Source organism: Tigriopus californicus, chromosome 1 (genome assembly GCF_007210705.1).
Source record: "Tigriopus californicus strain San Diego chromosome 1, Tcal_SD_v2.1, whole genome shotgun sequence".
NCBI lineage: Eukaryota > Metazoa > Arthropoda > Copepoda > Harpacticoida > Harpacticidae > Tigriopus > Tigriopus californicus.
Window position 1 is genome coordinate 2,785,134 of NC_081440.1, and position 17,372 is coordinate 2,802,505.

Below are 17,372 nucleotides of genomic sequence, written 5' to 3' on the forward strand. Positions count from 1 at the left end.
AAAAATCAGAAATATTGTCCATCTCGACTGCCATAGCCCAAATTGTCGGGTGCATATTTATTCAACTGATTCCTGCCCAAGGTTTATCATTTCAAGTTACCAGATTCGGCATTGGGTTTCTTTGACCATCTGATCACCTGGTTTACATCCAAAGTCCTTGGCAAAGCCTTCATAGTTCGATAAGGGCCCGTTGATCCGGAATTGGGGAGGCGAATGTTTGTCATTCAGCAGCTTGTCCCTGATCTTCTCATCTCGAGCGACAGTGCACCAAGACTGTCCAAAGAAGATCCAATACAGTTGCAAAGGGGTGAAAGGTAGACCGGGCAAGACCTGTGTTTCATTATTTTCGGTCAAGTATTTCTCTGAAAAACATCCACTTGCTTGAGAGGTGCATCTCAGAAAAGAAATTAGCCACAGTTTCCAGGGAAGGCCAAATTTGGCCCCGAAAACTGGGTTTTTCTTTGGTTGGAGAATTAATCTCTATGTTCCCAAAACCCAATATTTCACATTTGTGTTCCGTAATAAACTTACCAAATGCCATGTGAGAAGAGCGCACGCCACCAAAATCGGCAATATTCTCTCCCAAAGTCAAACGTCCATTGACATTCTTGCCAACTTGTTTGACTTCAAGGCCTTCGTACTGGTCGACCAGGCACTCTTTTTTGACATCAAAGGCTTTGTCTGTGTCGTTGGTCCACCAATTTCTGAGTTTACCTGTAACCAATAGAAGGGTTCAAAGGGTTAAACGATTCTATCAAAAGCATTTGAAAAAAGGGTTGACTTTTGGCTCCTCAAAGGTTCAAATGAACTTTTGAAACACATTCCTGGGTGCAAAAAAGGGGTAAAATACTAAAATGAACTCACGGAAAAAAATAACAAAATACATCTTTACCTTCATCAAAACATGATCAAAATGTATAGACAAGAATCACTAGATGGCAGTCCTTAGAGGGTCAAACACCAAATTCAGACAGGAATCGGTAAGTAGCTTGTGAAGCCCCATTTTAAGATGCAAATGAAAAACTAGTTAGTTCCCAGGGACTAGTTCTACATTTTCCACTCATTTTGAGATGGCTGCATTGATTGTGGTCATCTAGTGACATCTAGTGGTTATTTTCAGAGCTTAATAGCCGGCAGCTGATTCTAATCAGCGTTCATTAAGGGATATTCCCGCTCCGACATGACAATCAGCATTAATGGAGCGAGTTATAGAATCCCTAAACACAACACTAATTTGAACTGACAGCAAATGTGTGAAGATTAAGGTGGATCGCTGAACTGTAAACTTTTTTAAACGAAGTTCTGACACACATTATAATTAAGTTATAATTATCGTATGGTGCGTCTACACGAGAAACATTTTGTCACGAAGTTTGCCTGATGAAATTTCCTGATCAGCCCTATATTCACGGATTAGCCAGGTCTGCCAACGCTAATTCGTTGATCAATCAAATAATTTATCAAAATAAAAGTTAAGTAAGTTCAATTGTGTGGTATGGAAGTCTGAAAAAAAAGGAATGAATTGGGACTTCGAGATAACAACAATATAAGGGAATTGGCGTTATTAGCGTAGGTGATGTATGCTGGCTGCACTGTTCCAAATTTTTATTGACCATTACTTGTCAACCAATGCTAGTCCCAAATGTTCTTAAACTTACAATGCATGTTCCTCTTACTGATGATTTATTGATTTTATACAGAAAAATCAGCAATTGACCATTTAAGCTGAGGTCTTCATGTATTTCGTCCTTCTTGGTTATTTCATATGGCTCTCTTCATGAAGTCATAAATTTTAATGTATTGCATAAGTAGGGACAAAATGAGACTGATCACACACGAAGAAGCTTAAAATAGTGCAACCTCTACGGCAGCTTCTTTTTCAGCTGTTTCGCATCCGAGATGGCAACTAACGTCTACAAATTTCAAATTCAAAGTTGCCAGAAAACGTGGATAACGAAATCACACGCCTATTCCATCGCAACGTAAACACTTAGGTTTGCGCAAAAAGGCAACCCTGATTTGATGGAAAAAATCAGGGTTACTTTTTGAGGCTGACTAACGGGTTTCGGAAATTCCACCAGTACTGTCATAGGCCATTGAAAATATAATTTGGCAGCCCTGGTTGCAACTCCCGTGATCATTAATTTGATCCCCATCAGTACTTTCGACATGTTCAAACCGATAATTGCCCAGAACGTTTGAGAAATGCCCAACAATGTTTGTGAAATGGCTAATTATTTGTCGTGTAGACGCATCAGTAGCTTGATGATTATGGCATTTGTTGAAAGATATTGATAGTGGTTCTAATCACTAGAAGGTTAAGGTAATATGACGGAATTCAATCAGCATTCCAAATAAATCAAGTCTCAAACAAAACCCAATATCATAGCTTTGCTGAAGTATCTGAGACATGCAATACACCAATATTCAAGTTCAGATTTGACAACGGTAAACCAGAATGGACATCATGGAGTTTGTAAATTTCAAATGATAGGTCGTGATTTTAACCTTAATTTCGTTTTAAATTTTAGCAACCTGAAATCGAATAGCAGTGCCAAATATAAGCAAAGTCATATCCTCGGGGTGAACCCTCGCATTTGTGTAAGGTTTGAAGTTTCATTGCTCTGCACAAATCTTGGGATAGATAACGGCTACAATTATCAATTGATGTGGAACTTCAATTGACAAATGTCGAAACCCTGACTCGATTCCGAGTTTTCACGCCCGTTTGGGCCAATAGCCGACACGTCAAAGTTAGGGTAGTACGAACCATTAGCTGACTAGAATCCTCATATACATCACTTCCGTATCCGACTGGACATAAGTCGCATGCGGTTAATCTCACTCCCGTAGTTTCGATTAAGTTATTTATTAGATCTCTACCTGTATCCAATATCTCATTACACTCTACCCAAGCAAATAAAACAAATAACAAAAGAAATATGCCATACAAGTTCATGTTCATGAATATCGACTTATTTGCATTTGTGGAGGGACAACATAGATAGATTCATATATAGATCGATCAAAGGCAGTGCAATCACTTGTTTTCGTCTCAGCTGTCGCTGGTGGGCAAGATGTTTCATTCGTAGTTAAGTGAGGCTGACCTCCAAAGGTGTCGGAACAACCTTGATTACGTAAAGGTGCAATCAATTCAAGCACATTGTTGGAGATTGAAACGAAATTCCAAATGCCTCATCATTGCGCTGCAATTTCGGATACATTTTGTCAGACTTTCGACATGCGTTCAGCAATGGGAAAAATCGAGATTGATCGAATTTCAGCCACTTTCTGCCACAAGTGGCTGAAAATGGCAGAAAGTGGCAAAAAATGGCAGAAATTTCTGGAAGGTGGTCAAAAATGGCAGCCGGTGTTTAGAATGGCCAATCTTGATTCTAAAAGATGTCAAAGACAAGAAGGATCATATGGGTTGGAAAAGATTTTCAAGTATCCTTTGCTAAAAAGCATTTTGGTATAGCATTGGCTGAAATACAAAATGTTCCTTGAAAGTAATTCGAGTATAATTCTAATACTGTTTGATAGGTTAATTGAATTGATAACAGTATCCATAGACCATTGGTAGTATCCAAGGCCTAGCTACAACAATTACAGTTCTAAACAGCTCTGATGGAGTGCTTGGCTCAAAATAGTGTTCCTTAGAACTCAAATTGGTGCAAATGCGGCAAAGATTTGACTGCTCGTGGTGTTCAAGTTGTTTCTTGAATACCATTAACATAAGCACACACAGCTTCTTGTGTGGCGTCCAAATATGAAGAATTCGCCTTATGCCAAATACTTTCAGAAAGGACCTCAAATATTCCATTATTTGAAGGTGGCTTGATGTGGCAGCCACCAACTGAAGTCCATATCAATAATAACATGAAGAAGGAGAGAATCCCTGTTAACTAAAAGGCCATGATCTACCTTGTAAAAAGGCGTTGGCAAATCGAGATAAACTACATCGACTGAATCATGGCTCTCCAGTCCCTCATAACCTGCTCTATATGCTCAATCAGTTGGGTAACCGTGCTAAATGTGCTCGGATCCCATGCTGGCTAGGAGGAAGGACTTCATGTATATCAAGAAATTCAACAAGTTTGAACTTCATGATCTTCTCAAACACCTTCGCAATATTCGAAGTGAGAGAAATCGGCCTGTAGTTACTGGGGAGTGACTTATCTCCCCCTTTGAAAATCGGAACAACATGAGCTACCTTCAAAGAAGAGGGGAACTTGCCCTGGTCCAAAGATGCAACGCATCAAGTACGAGAAAACAGGAGCAAAAACCTGTGAGCATCTCATCAGAAACTGAGATGAGACTCTCGAGCTCCCCTGGCCCTGATGGAGTGACATGTCCCTGATGGCCTCTAAAGCATCCTGATCTGTGACTACAAGATCAACCTAAATGCTCAGCTTGACAAGCCTTGCAAGTCCCAACAAACTCATCAATAGAGCAATGGACTGTTGCTCCTAAACTCAGTGGAGTTGAAACACACTAGAGAAACTGATCTCCAAGTATGTTGGACATAGTCCCTACATTGTCTATGGCTTCCCCCATTCGACCTCAAAAGGCCCTACAGGGTGTTTTGATCTTTCTCTTAGAGTTTGCATAAGAGAAAAACGCCTTCGGATTCGACCTCACCTCTTGAACAACTCTACTTTCCTTGTTCAATTGATCTGTCTCAATGGAGGCCTTAATTCTACCTTGGATTAAATCCAACTTTCTTTGAAGGCTAGCCACAACTACTGGATTCAAAGTGCTCTGGAGCCTTTTGCTAATTTGCAAACTCCTTTAAACAATTGCTTCCTATACTACGGAATTTTAGAATGTGCCCCGCCTGTGAAACACATTCAGAGATGCTAGACTGGAACAGACGTCCTCAAAAACTAGAATCATTTTGTCTAAGGCTACATCTATGGACGATTCCTTTTTCAGCATTGAAATAAGATCAACTCCCCTAACCTTTCTATAATCAACGGCCAATGTTCATCTTTGAATTTGAACTTAGCCAGACCGACCTTTTGGCCGGTCTTACTCTAGAGCACGCCGGCTTTTGAGTAATGGTCGACCCTATCCTCGAGAATATGATGATCTGACAGATTAACTAGGTGTCACATGGACATACTGGATCAGATCAGGGTCATTGGAAAAAAACAAGTCAAGAACGCTAATTCGCTCTGGTGGCTACACCAACATGCTGAGAGAGATTGCGCAAGATTGCAAACTCCTCCAGCTTTTCGAAACGACTGAGATGTCGATTTCGAAATGGGAAAAATACTCATCGGGACTAACCTCCCACTCTACAACGCTAGCCGGAAAATTGAAGTCCCCTACAAAGAAAACCTTTGAGCAAAACTGACTGGTCCAACTCATTTCCTATAAATTTGAGAGCTGACAAGAACGAGCTTACTGAACAAGAGGGGGGCCTATATATTGTCACAATGGACAAGATCAAGACCTTGAAGATGACAAACTAAGACCTCTACTCTCCCATTAGACATTTTTACATGACTAGTGTGCAGGTCATTTCTAACATAAAGACCTACGCCCCATGCGGAAAAATGGGATTGTCAGGGCGTACTCTATCACATTCGAACTAAATTGAAACCAACCATGGCCAGCTCTTCATCTAAGACCCCTGGTCGAAGCCAGGTTTCTGTCATGGAAATGAACGAGACCTGCCTATCTAAAGTTAGTTCCTCAAGAACCTTGATCTTTGTGCTATCTTTTTTGGAAATAAGACAATGCCAATTCAAATAAAGCCATTTTATGGGCAGATAGCCCTTCGATGGACTAGTAGAGCCTATCAAATCTTTGACTAGGCTCTCTAACCTTAAAAAATCCTGTTTTTGGACAAAAACTAACCTTAGGTGGAGGATAAGAGAACCTTTGAGGAGAGGGTAAAAGGGGAGGAGAAGAGGGAGAAGGAACTCTGGCCGCCACCTGAGCATACGATCTAAAAGATGCGTGGGGCTCATGGCGACCAGAGGGGGGCTTAGGGCTACAAAGTTTGGGCAGAAGAGAGGTTAAAGGGAATTGAGGGTGAGGTTGTAGGAGAGGAGGGAACAGGGGGAGGATATAGGGAAGGAGAGAGGAATGGGGTGGGGTAAGTCTGTTGAGAGACTTGACAATGAGGTTGAGACAACTGCTGTCTCTTCCTCCTAGTGCCCCTGAGATGGGCCTTTGTGCATTTGAAATTGAGGCATACCTTGTGCCTCAAAGATCTCATGCACATAAATGGGTGGAAAAGCTGCACCCCTGCTTGGAAAGCCCTTCTCATTGAATTTGAGAAGGCCAAACTCTCTAAGTTTGGGACACCATTCTGGTGAGCCAGTTTACACCCTTTGCCTGCCTTTTTGCATCTCTGTCGTTTATGGACATCGCAAATTTCGATAGCATTCTCTACTATGCTCTCTTTGACCTCGATGACCTCTTTGACTACAAGGGGCGTTTGAATCAAATCAAGAGTGTCAGTGCCTGTGGTCCCTTTTGCCTACACTTGACTGGTTCATCCCACAGTCAAGTAGTGGGTGGGTGTGACCAACCCAAGCAATTAAAGCTTCCATAATGAAAGGCTTATTGATAGAGGACGGAGTTTTCCCATCCAAAACCAGCTCAAGACAATACATAGCCCCTTCAGAAAGTCCCTTCAACAAAGCTTCCATGGTTATTGAAAGCAAGGCTATTTAAGGGATCCTAATTGAACATACTTGAGAACTGAACAAAATATGGAAAAATATTCTGGAGGCTTCCTTCAGTTTCAAGAGAAAAACCGTTAGAAATGAGCGAGCGGAAAATAAAAGACGAAAAAGTAGAAGAAGAAGAAGAAGAAGAAGAGGAGGAAGAAGACAGAGCCAAGAGAGCCAAAGAGAGAAACCAGCGCGTGTATATGAGAGCCAGCCGTAGAGCAAGTAATCAACACACGTGCTAGGTGGAAACCAAGGAGGAACGTACTCCCTAGGGACAGACAAGAAGAAGAGAATAGGTGAATTCGATAGGTTGGGGCTACCAACAGAGGGGAAGAAATAAGAGTCGGTCGACTACGATGACCTACTCTTGGCTGACCAGCTGGTTAGCCTCTGCCAACATACACCAACTCGACTACAGGAACAAGCTAACATCAATGGAATGGAATAGAACAAAAGAAGGTTCTAGAACCCAATTTGGTATTGAAAATAGGAAACTAAACGGATTGTAAACAACAAGAAAAATCGACTACATTTACAAGTACATGAAATGAACAGAGTTTAATTTAACACTAAGTTTTAATTTGAATTTTGGACTATAATAAAGTTGGTCTTTTTTTGCAAAACTTCCAAAATAGTCAAATAAAAAAGTGTCCTATTTGTTCGAATTATCATTCCGTTTTTTTAAGGCCTTCAAATAACTTATGAGAACACGTAGCTGGTGTATTCTGTGTAAACACATGCTCGTGCTCATAATATTGTTCTAGTCATTCATATAATTACATTGCTAATATTAATAAAGTCAGTTACAAATCATCATCAAACTCATTGGAGTCGAGAATGAATCAATGACAGTAGCTCAGAGTAACATGCCAATGGACTTCCTTACCGCTACTGGGATTGAAATCCCAACACTTCAAGACAAGAATTCATTTTGTTTAACTTTTATTTATACATACAGGGTGACAACAATGACTTAGGACACTTTGAAACGGCTTTAACTCTTCATCTATTGAGATTTCAGAGGTGAATCCGTTATGTTAAATCATTAAATATATACCCTGCTACAATTCACATTTTTAGTTTATTCGACGTATCCACCTTTGGCAGAAATTAAAGCTTTCACACGTTTTCGCGCTGCAGTACAAGAAGCATGTATGGTCCTTGTCAACATTTTCCCATTCCGTCAATAAGGCTGCCTTGAGATCTTCAATCTTTTTGTACAACCGTACCCCAACCTTCCTCTCCAGAATGGACTAAACACAAAAGTTGATTACATTGAGATCTGGAGAGGAAGGAGGGCCACATTGTCTTGTCCCAAAAGTGCTCAAATTTGTCCTTGCACCAGCTCTGAACGAGTTTTGCTGTGTGGGAGGGTGCACCATCCTGCTGGAAACAGTAGGAAATTGTTGAGCCTGGATCCAGGGAAGCACCTTAGAGGCAAACATGTCCAAGTAAATGTGCTGGTTAACTTTAATACCCACTGGAATGAAGACCAAAGAGATTTTCTTGCCGCAATCAGTTACACCAGCCCACACCATTACGGATGCTGGTTTTTGCCGCCTGAATATTGTTCTCTCTTTCACAGGAACACTCTGAATGTTCCTGGCCAAAATCCCATCACTTTGACTGTTGAAAGCAGCTTCAACAGTCAAAACCTTTTCATCAGTCCAAATCACAGAAATGTCCATGCCCTCTTGAAACCACTTCTTGAGTTTTCTTGCTCTGGAGAGCCTCTTCTGGAGAACAGTTGAACTCAAGATCTGTCTCTTTTGCATATGGTAGGCAGTCATGTACAAGTCCTCTTTGACCACCTTTCGCATAACTTCCCGGTTCACACCTGCTTGGCGAGCCATTTGTCAAATGGACCTCTTGCTGTTTCGACAAATTTTCATTCTGGTGGCTTTACTAGTTTTGGTGTCCTCACCGACCAGGGACGACCAGATTTTGGCCTGTTCTCAACACTGTTGAACTGTTTGAACCTTTTAATAGTATGTGACACAGTTGATTTTGACACTTTCATGACTTCTAAAGTCTTTGCAATCTTCCTGCAACTGTGGCCTTCATTATTAAGTTTTATGATGGCCTCACGTTTTTTCATTTTGCGACAAATCTAGACACTATACAAATCACAAAGTCAACATTAACAACAATTAGAGGTAACTGGATAATATCCTTTTTGCATATGGTGGGAAATTTGAATGATGGAGTGACATTTGAAGCTACTTTTGGATGTCCTAAAACAGAGTTGTCACCCTGTATATTATTTGATCGACCAAGGAGTTCTCTAGACAGCCGTCCTTGGATCGACCAACGCATTAGAAGTGGTGGATCTGGCCATAGAGTTCTCTAGACATGGAGGTGGACAGTGCCCAGAGGGTTGACAACGAAAGGGCAATGTGCACTAGCCACTCAGTAGGTCAAAAAATGTGAGTTTTGTTGAAACCTTAGTATTCAGATCAATAACGTCTATCACTGTTATTTTCATCACCTTGGCTGGTGATATGTTGTTATCAAACTCGGTGCATGATGTATAAAATACCCAGAAATGTAAAATTGCCAATGTACTACACTATTCTATTGTTTCATTCCTCCCTTTTTACCACCATTCTATTTATGGTGATTACTTGAACCAAATAACCTATTGTTTTTGGCAACTAGATTTCTTGTTTCACCCGTTTACCTCAACTTAACTTGGACAGCTGAAAAACTTGAACAATGCGAAAAAAACTTGGTAGACAGGAATTCCTCCAGCTACAGCTTAAAAATGGCCATATTCCTCCCTATAATTGCAAATGTTTATGGCGAGGGAATTTGTCTGGCTTGGAGAGCGTGACCATGATTTTTTGGAATTTCTGGTTGGGAGGTTGAGTTTAATGGCTTCTAAAATTTCCGTTATACTATTAGGGTACATTTGCCGGCGTCAAATATGTCCAGTGTAACGTCGTCCATGGCTGGAGACATCCGATTTACATCAATGAACATTTCGAATTTGCTCATGCTGCTCTTGCTCTCAAGATGATAACATTTACTTCTGTCATGAACATGTGATATGGGCGAATCCAGAATATACCTCTCGTGAACTTGAACCTGTCTTTGCCCTCTGTTCGATCCAATGCCTAACCTAGCCTGACTTAACCTATCCTAACCTTACACATGGAGGTCTCAATTTAACTGGAGGTCTATCAAATTGTCGCCGTATACCCCGGTAGGCTTTGATCTCATTAGTTAACAGGGCTAAAACGATGGGTTACGCCTTACCTTGAATCGGTTTTCACCCTCCATCCTGTTTAAGAGGTTACTGCTGATCATTTCCAGTCAATATAGTATAATTTTCACGTATACTGTTGTTTTTAATTCAGGATGATTGACATTGGAATTCCTGGATTGTGTTGTAGTTGGCCCCTTTTTCGCTCTGTTGTGATAAAACACGTCTGATTTACTTTCAAGGAGAGCTTGGATGTTTCTGGCAGCCACTCACATCAAAAATATTTTGGAACTTTACACGAATTCTTGTCACTTGTAATTTTTATTCGAACAAGTCAAATTTCATAGTTCGTCCATCTTGTATCACCCGTTCACCTCAATTTAACTTGGACAGCTGAAAAACTGGAACAATAGGGAAAAAATCCTGGTAGACAGGAATTCCTCCAGCTACAGGTTAAAACTGGCCATATTCCTCCCCATATATTTTGAATATCAGTGGTGAGGGAGTTTGCCTGTCTTGGATATTTTTTAAATTTCTGGTCGGGAGGTTGAGTTCAGTGGTTTCTAAAATTTCCGTTAAACTATTAGGGTACATTTGGCGGCGTCAAAAATGTCCAGTGTAACGTAGTCCATGCCTTACCTAACCTTTCGGTTGCAAGGGCCAGGCCGCGGCGCAAGCCTGCGGCAGATCGGTTGCAAGGATCTTTTAAATATTTATGCTAATGTTTTGCCATTTTGATAAAAATTCGATCACTCGCTCACACAAGTCCGCCCTTTGACAATGCGTTTGAGCGTGCGCGGCTGTCAAGTATTGAATCCATAGGTGCCTTTATTTGCAACGTCACATGGGCCAAAGAAAACGGGGAGAAGCACGGTAGAATACCAAATAAACTGCTCTTGCCTTGCCTTGAACGTAATTTATTTTCCGGACATTATGTGACCCGGGGTATTATTTAAATAAGATTTTGACAGAATTAGCCAAAAACAACACAAACGCATTATAATTCTATAAAAAGGAATTGCCCCAATCGGCCTTTTTTTGGTAGAGGCTGAGTGACAAAGCGCCCTCTGAAGTGCAGAACGTAAAACATATTTCGTGCAGCGTAAGGGGGCTATTGAGAGGCAATTTATTTTTATTCGTATGATTAAGTCCTATATTTTTCAGCTGATTGTCAAAACTAGAGCCACTATGGATATCATGAAATTCTACAAATTTAAATTGAATGAATTTCGCAAACACCCTTGCAATATTCGAAGTGAGAAAAATTGGCCTATAGTTGCCCTGGAGCGACTTATCTTTTTTTTGGGTTTGGTTTTTCACGGGCTTTTCTAACTTCTACAGGGAATGCAATTCCCAGTACTATTGAAATGAAAGATTTATTTTAGACAGTCTATTTATTGATTTCAATCTTTACATGATAGTTGGTCCACTAACAAATTTGAGTTGGCAGACCGAGTTGGTCCTTGAATGTAGGGTTGATTAGGAATGCTATCTAAAAATTTGCCCAAGTCTGCAACCAGATCAACAAGGCCTACGTATTTCCTACGAATATTAGAGGGAAGCAAATTTAACAATAGAGGAGCCAGAGAAAGAAGAGAAGTGGACTTCATTGTTGGAACTAGCCTGGATTCTCAAGGACTTGAAGATGCACTCAAAACACATATTAAGCCTCTATGGTCACTAGAATTGACCCTAAACTCTCGGATGGGACAAAGCTATTGGATGCTTTGAAAATGTGCAGAATCAGATATTATTTGTGCCTTCTCTGAACAATGTACAGTCCCAACTTTTTTAGTCTCTCCCAATACGAGAGCCCTCTCATTGCATAAACTCCCTGATGGCCGCTAAAGCACATTGATATGCAACTACAAGATCATCAAATTGCTCAATTTGATTAACGTCATCAATCTCAACAGACTTGTCATTAAAGCAATGAGCTTTTGCTTCTAAATTCAGTGGGGTTGAAAACACAAGCCTAGCATGTTAGTCAAAGCCTCTACATTGCCAAAGGCTTCCCCACCAACCTCAAAAGAGCAAGCACTTGTGAGCATCTCATCAGAAACTGATATNTAGCATGTTAGTCAAAGCCTCTACATTGCCAAAGGCTTCCCCACCAACCTCAAAAGAGCAAGCACTTGTGAGCATCTCATCAGAAACTGATATGTCACACCATCAGGACCAAGAAAACATGAAAACTTCAAGTGTCCAATGGCCTCTAAAGCACATTGATATGCAGCTACAAGATCATCAAATTGCTCAATTTGATTAACGTCATCAATCTCAACAGACTCGTCATTAAAGCAATGAGCTTTTGCTTCTAAATTCAGTGGGGTTGAAAACACACGCCTAGCATGTTAGTCAAAGCCTCTACATTGCCAAAGGCTTCCCCACCAACCTCAAAAGAGCAAGCACTTGTGAGCATCTCATCAGAAACTGATATGTCACACCATCAGGACCAAGAAAACATGAAAACTTCAAGTGTCCGATGGCCTCTAAAGCACATTGATATGCAGCTACAAGATCATCAAATTTGTCAATTTGATTAACGTCATCAATCTCAACAGACTCGTCATTAAAGCAATGAGCTTTTGCTTCTAAATTCAGTGGGGTTGAAAACACAAGCCTAGCATGTTAGTCAAAGCCTCTACATTGCCAAAGGCTTCCCCACCAACCTCAAAAGAGCAAGCACTTGTGAGCATCTCATCAGAAACTGATATGTCACACCATCAGGACCAAGAAAACATGAAAACTTCAAGTGTCCGATGGCCTCTAAAGCACATTGATATGCAGCTACAAGATCATCAATTTTGTCAGTTTGACAAACATCGCCAATCTTAATAGACTCATCATTAGAGCTATGAGCTATCGCTTCTAATCTCAGTGGGGTCGAAAACACACAAGAGATCTGATCTCCATGCATGTTGGTCATTACCTCTATACTATTGTCTATGGCTTCATGAGCCCTAAAGGGTGTTTCATCTTTCTCTTAGGGTTTGCATAAGAGAGAAATATTTTTGGATTTGACCTGACCTCCTGAACCACTCTACTCTCATTTTCCAACTGGTAATTCTCAATGGAGGCCTTAATCCTACCTTAAATCAATTCCAACTTTCTTTGGCGGCTGGCCACAAGACCTGGATTCAAATTGCTCTAGAGCCTCTTTCCTTTTTCCTTTTTCCTAATAGACGCCTTACGCTGCCCGAAAAATGTTTTACGTTCTGCACTTCAGAGGGCGCTTTGTCAGTCAGCCTCTACCAAATAAAGGGCCGATTGGGCCGATTCCTTTTTACTGAATTATAATGTGTTTGTGTTGTTTTTGGCTAATTCTATCAAAATCTTATGTATAAATAGTGACCTGGGTCACATAATGTCTGGAAAATAAATTGCGTTCAAGGCAAGGCACTAGTAATTTATTTAGCAATCTACCGTGCTTCTTCCCGTTTTCTTTGTGCTTTGTGACGTTGCAAATAAGGGCCCTTATAAGCAACTCGTTTTGAACACTTGCTTTCTTTACTTGGGAATTTCAGATTGTGTTCCACCTTTCAGAACACATTCAGCGATTGCTAGAGTGGAGCAGACTTTCTCAAAAACTGTGATCATTTTGTCTATGGGTGCATTAATGGAAGATTTCTATTTCAAAATTGAAAGTAGGTCAAGCTCCCCTAACCTTTCTATAATCAACGGCCAATGTTCATCTTTGAACCTGAATTTAGCCAGACCGACCTTTTTGGCCGGTCTCACTCTAGAGCACGCCGGCTTTTGAGTAATGGTCGACCTAGAATGGAAGATTAATATTTTTTACCCAATCCGTTCGTTTTAAAATTTGCCATGTCCTCGCTCCCCATTGTCTACCAAAAATTATTATTGAGCTAGACTACCAATCTCTGCTTTAGAGGTGCTCATCCTTCTACCATGTTTTGAATTAATTCAACTGATGGACTGGATAAATCTAGTCGACCGAAATTGTGAGAATACGTGATGAACGAATCAGTAAAATTTACAAAAATTATGAGATATTCACATTAAACCAAGTTGCATCTTAATCGCTCAATGTTGGCGCGGAAAAATGAGAAATTTTTGCCCATCACGACTGCCATTGCCCAAATTGTCGGGTGTTTATTTATTCAATTGATTCCTGCCCAAAGATTATCATTTCAAGTTACCAGATTCGGCATTGGGTTTCTTGGACCATCTGATCACTTGGCTTACATCCAAAGTCCTTGGCAAAGCCTTCATAGTTCGATAAGGGCCCGTTGATCCGGAATTGGGGAGGCGAATGATCGTCATTTAACAGATTGTCCCTGATCTTCTCATCTCGAGCGACAGTGCACCAAGACTGTCCAAAGAAGATCCAATACAGTTGCAAAGGGGTGAACGGTAGACCGGGCAAGACCTGTGTTTCATTATTTTCGGTCAAGTATTTCTCTGAAAAACATCCTTTTGCTTGAGAGGTGCATCTCAGAAAAGAAATTAGCCACAGTTTCCAGGGAAGGCCAAATTTGGCCACGAAAACTGGGTTTTTCTTTGGTTGGAAAATTAATCTCTATTTTCCCAAAACCCGATATTTCTCAGGTTTGTTCCGTAATAAACTTACCAAATGCCATGTGAGAAGAGCGCACGCCACCAAAATCGGCAATATTCTCTCCCAAAGTCAAACGTCCATTGACATTCTTGCCAACTTGTTTCACTTCAAAGCCTTCGTACAGATCAACCAGGCACTCTTTTTTGACATCAAAGGCTTTGTCTGTGTCGTTGGTCCACCAATTCCTGAGTTTACCTGCAACCAAAAGAATGGCTTGTAATACTTGAATGAGATACGAAAAACCATTGCAATTTACTGTCAAGAGTAAATGCAAGACAGTTAACCATTTGGCTTTTCAAAGTGTCTGAATGGAGTTTAAAAGTACTCACGCGAAAAAAAATATCTCAAAATGAAAACCAAATAAAAAGAAATTGGCTTTTCCTCTCAGCGCAACATACAAAGTTAGGAACTGTGCTTTTGTGTTTGGTTTGTGGGCTTTTTATAACGGCTACAATGAACCTAATTCCAACACTATTAAAATGAAAGGTTTTAAATCCGTCTATTTATTGCTTTTCAATATTTATATAATATTTGGTCTACCAACGAATTTGAGTAACCAATCGAGCTAAGCCTTGAATGCAGGGTTGATCTGGAATGCTACTTAAAGTTACTGTTGTTATTATGTTACTATCACCTTTATTCAAAAAGTGGTCGCAGTAGATTTTGATGTGAAACAATGGTTTCAATGACTTTTTCGAAGTTACGGAATAAAATAGGTGAGATTTAATGACTGATGCATCTATCAACGAATGCAGTCAATATTTCTTATCTCAAAAAGTATCATTCCGAGCTCTAGACATGTCTCTTTCGGTCGATAGACTAAACCATCTCTTTAAATTTCACTTACCGTCAAGGTCAAACTTCCGACCGCTATTGTCAAATCCATGTGTGATCTCGTGACCAATAGCCACACCCACTGCCCCATAGTTCTTGTACATAGGAGCCTCAGTTTGAAAGAAAACATCTTGAAGAAAGGCCGCATTGAAGAGCATGGCGTTGATTTCCCATTCGTAAAGTGCATTTACCAAAGCAGAAGTACTCATGGAAGTCCATTTGAATTCCGAAGCAGGTTTGCGAAGCCTTTGCCGTTTTATCTTGTCGTATATCTTAGTTGCGGTCAAATGATTTTGCAGGTACTGATCGTCAGACACCTCTAAGCCTTCGTAAAGACTCGTGACCTTCTCCTCGTCTAACAACTCATCCGGATATCCTATCATTTGGTCCATCCGGTCCAATTTGGCTTGAGCTTCGCCAATGGTTGCGTCATCCATCCAATTGGAATTGACAATGAGATCGGAGAATGTGGCCCGAATCCTCCTCAACATGTCCTCCACGATCTCTTTGGCCTTGGGAGGGAAGTACTCTAGGACGTGCATGCTTCCCACACCGATTTGGAAGGATTTGGGATCGTAATTGTTAAACCCGACAGCCTTGACACATCTTTTCCATCGAAGAGGTTGTGACTTCTTCCCTTTCAAAATTGCTTCTAATTCTTGTTTCTTGTCCAAAATGAAGGAGTCCAAATAGGAATCCAAATTTTTGATCATTGTCCATCCAAGAAAGTTAGCCAAGTTCCGCCGACTGTACCCTTCAAGGACACTTTCCAAGTTGCGAAAGTAATCCAGATCTTTAATGACCACTTTCTCCTCTCCAGTAATGGTTTCATTTTGGAATATCTTTTGCATCAGCTGAGGCCAAGAAGGGACAATCGTGGATGGGATTTCTTCAGCAATAAACTCATTATAACGAAGAATAGGATTGCTTCGATTCTCTCGACTGAGAGCAATGCCAGCCAATTCTATTTCCAAATCAAGGACTTTGTCTAATTCGTCCAGATTTTCAGATTTAACTCCGAAATGTTGGGCCGTTTCATTCATGTATTTGCGATAAGCCTGGACAGTTCTTTCCTGACGACCCTGTGCTAGAAACTCCCTACTAATTCCGAACATAGCTTGATCGAGCTTGATCACATGGCTGTCATTGGTCTTTTCATCAATTTCTACGGATATCTCAAACAAGGAAAAAGAGCGGAAACCCTCTTGAATTGCTGTCACAAGATAATCTTCCAAATAGAAATCTTCGTCCGACCAATCTTCTCCTTTCAGAATCGGCCAACCTCCCAATGATTCCAGCTTGGTCTTGATCAAGGTCAAACTCTTCTCCTCAATGGCCGATTCATTCATGCAAGCCTTATAGTGAGTTCGGAAATGCTTGAAGATCTCCCAATCTCCTTCGGATTGTTCTTTTTCCAAGAGAGCTTTTCCTTGTTGTTCAAACAAATTATTGACCCTTTCAAACCCGTCGACCAGACCTTTGTGCTCAGGGATCTCTTTGGTGCGTACAAAATTACCACAAGTGAACTCGTAGAAATCATGGCATGGATCAGCGTTTAGGTTCATGTTGTCGAAAAGTTGGCTGGTCAATTGAATGCAAGTCTTCGTAAGACAAAGTTCCTTGTGCACATCTTCATCACCAAGTGGAATGGTTGCACAAAAGCTTTTGTCAACCACCACGAACCACAAGAATATCAACCTGATTCTCCCCATTCTAGTTGAATACTGAGCCAAAACATGGCTTTCCGGTGACTTGATTTATTTCACTCCACGGGAGCGACCACTTTTTAAATAGTCATAGAAACCGGATTCGAATTGATCGAAGCCATGCCATAACAGATTACAATACAGAGTGCGTCGTACCTTTTTAAACCAAACCTGACGAGGAAACGTTTTCCGTCAGTGTTTTAAAGACCTACAACTTTATAAGCTAGGAGCAGTAATGGATGAAAATTTGTGAGCACACTTGGAAGTGGCAGATCGAAGGCCATCACCGGGAGGGAGGTGTTTTGGTCTGGACACATTGAGAAAAAAGGGTAAATGAAGAGATAATTTATTCAAGC

The 17,372-nt window shown here is 40.7% G+C and overlaps 1 protein-coding gene and 1 long non-coding RNA gene across 2 annotated transcripts; both read right to left on the bottom strand.

Annotated features, from left to right (window-relative positions):
• Positions 1-23: 23 nt before the first annotated feature.
• LOC131884920 (uncharacterized) lies at positions 24-1,847 on the bottom strand. The gene is made up of 3 exons (XR_009373762.1): positions 893-1,847; positions 532-714; positions 24-362 (listed from the first exon to the last, which is right to left on the bottom strand). It is a non-coding gene; the product is annotated as an uncharacterized LOC131884920 (long non-coding RNA).
• Positions 1,848-13,978: 12,131 nt separating this feature from the next.
• LOC131884823 (neprilysin-2-like) lies at positions 13,979-17,061 on the bottom strand. The gene is made up of 3 exons (XM_059232745.1): positions 15,324-17,061; positions 14,489-14,671; positions 13,979-14,319 (listed from the first exon to the last, which is right to left on the bottom strand). The coding sequence occupies exons 1-3, from the start codon at positions 17,020-17,022 to the stop codon at positions 14,054-14,056; spliced, it is 2,148 nt and encodes a 715-aa protein (XP_059088728.1). The 5' UTR covers positions 17,023-17,061; the 3' UTR covers positions 13,979-14,053.
• Positions 17,062-17,372: the final 311 nt, after the last annotated feature.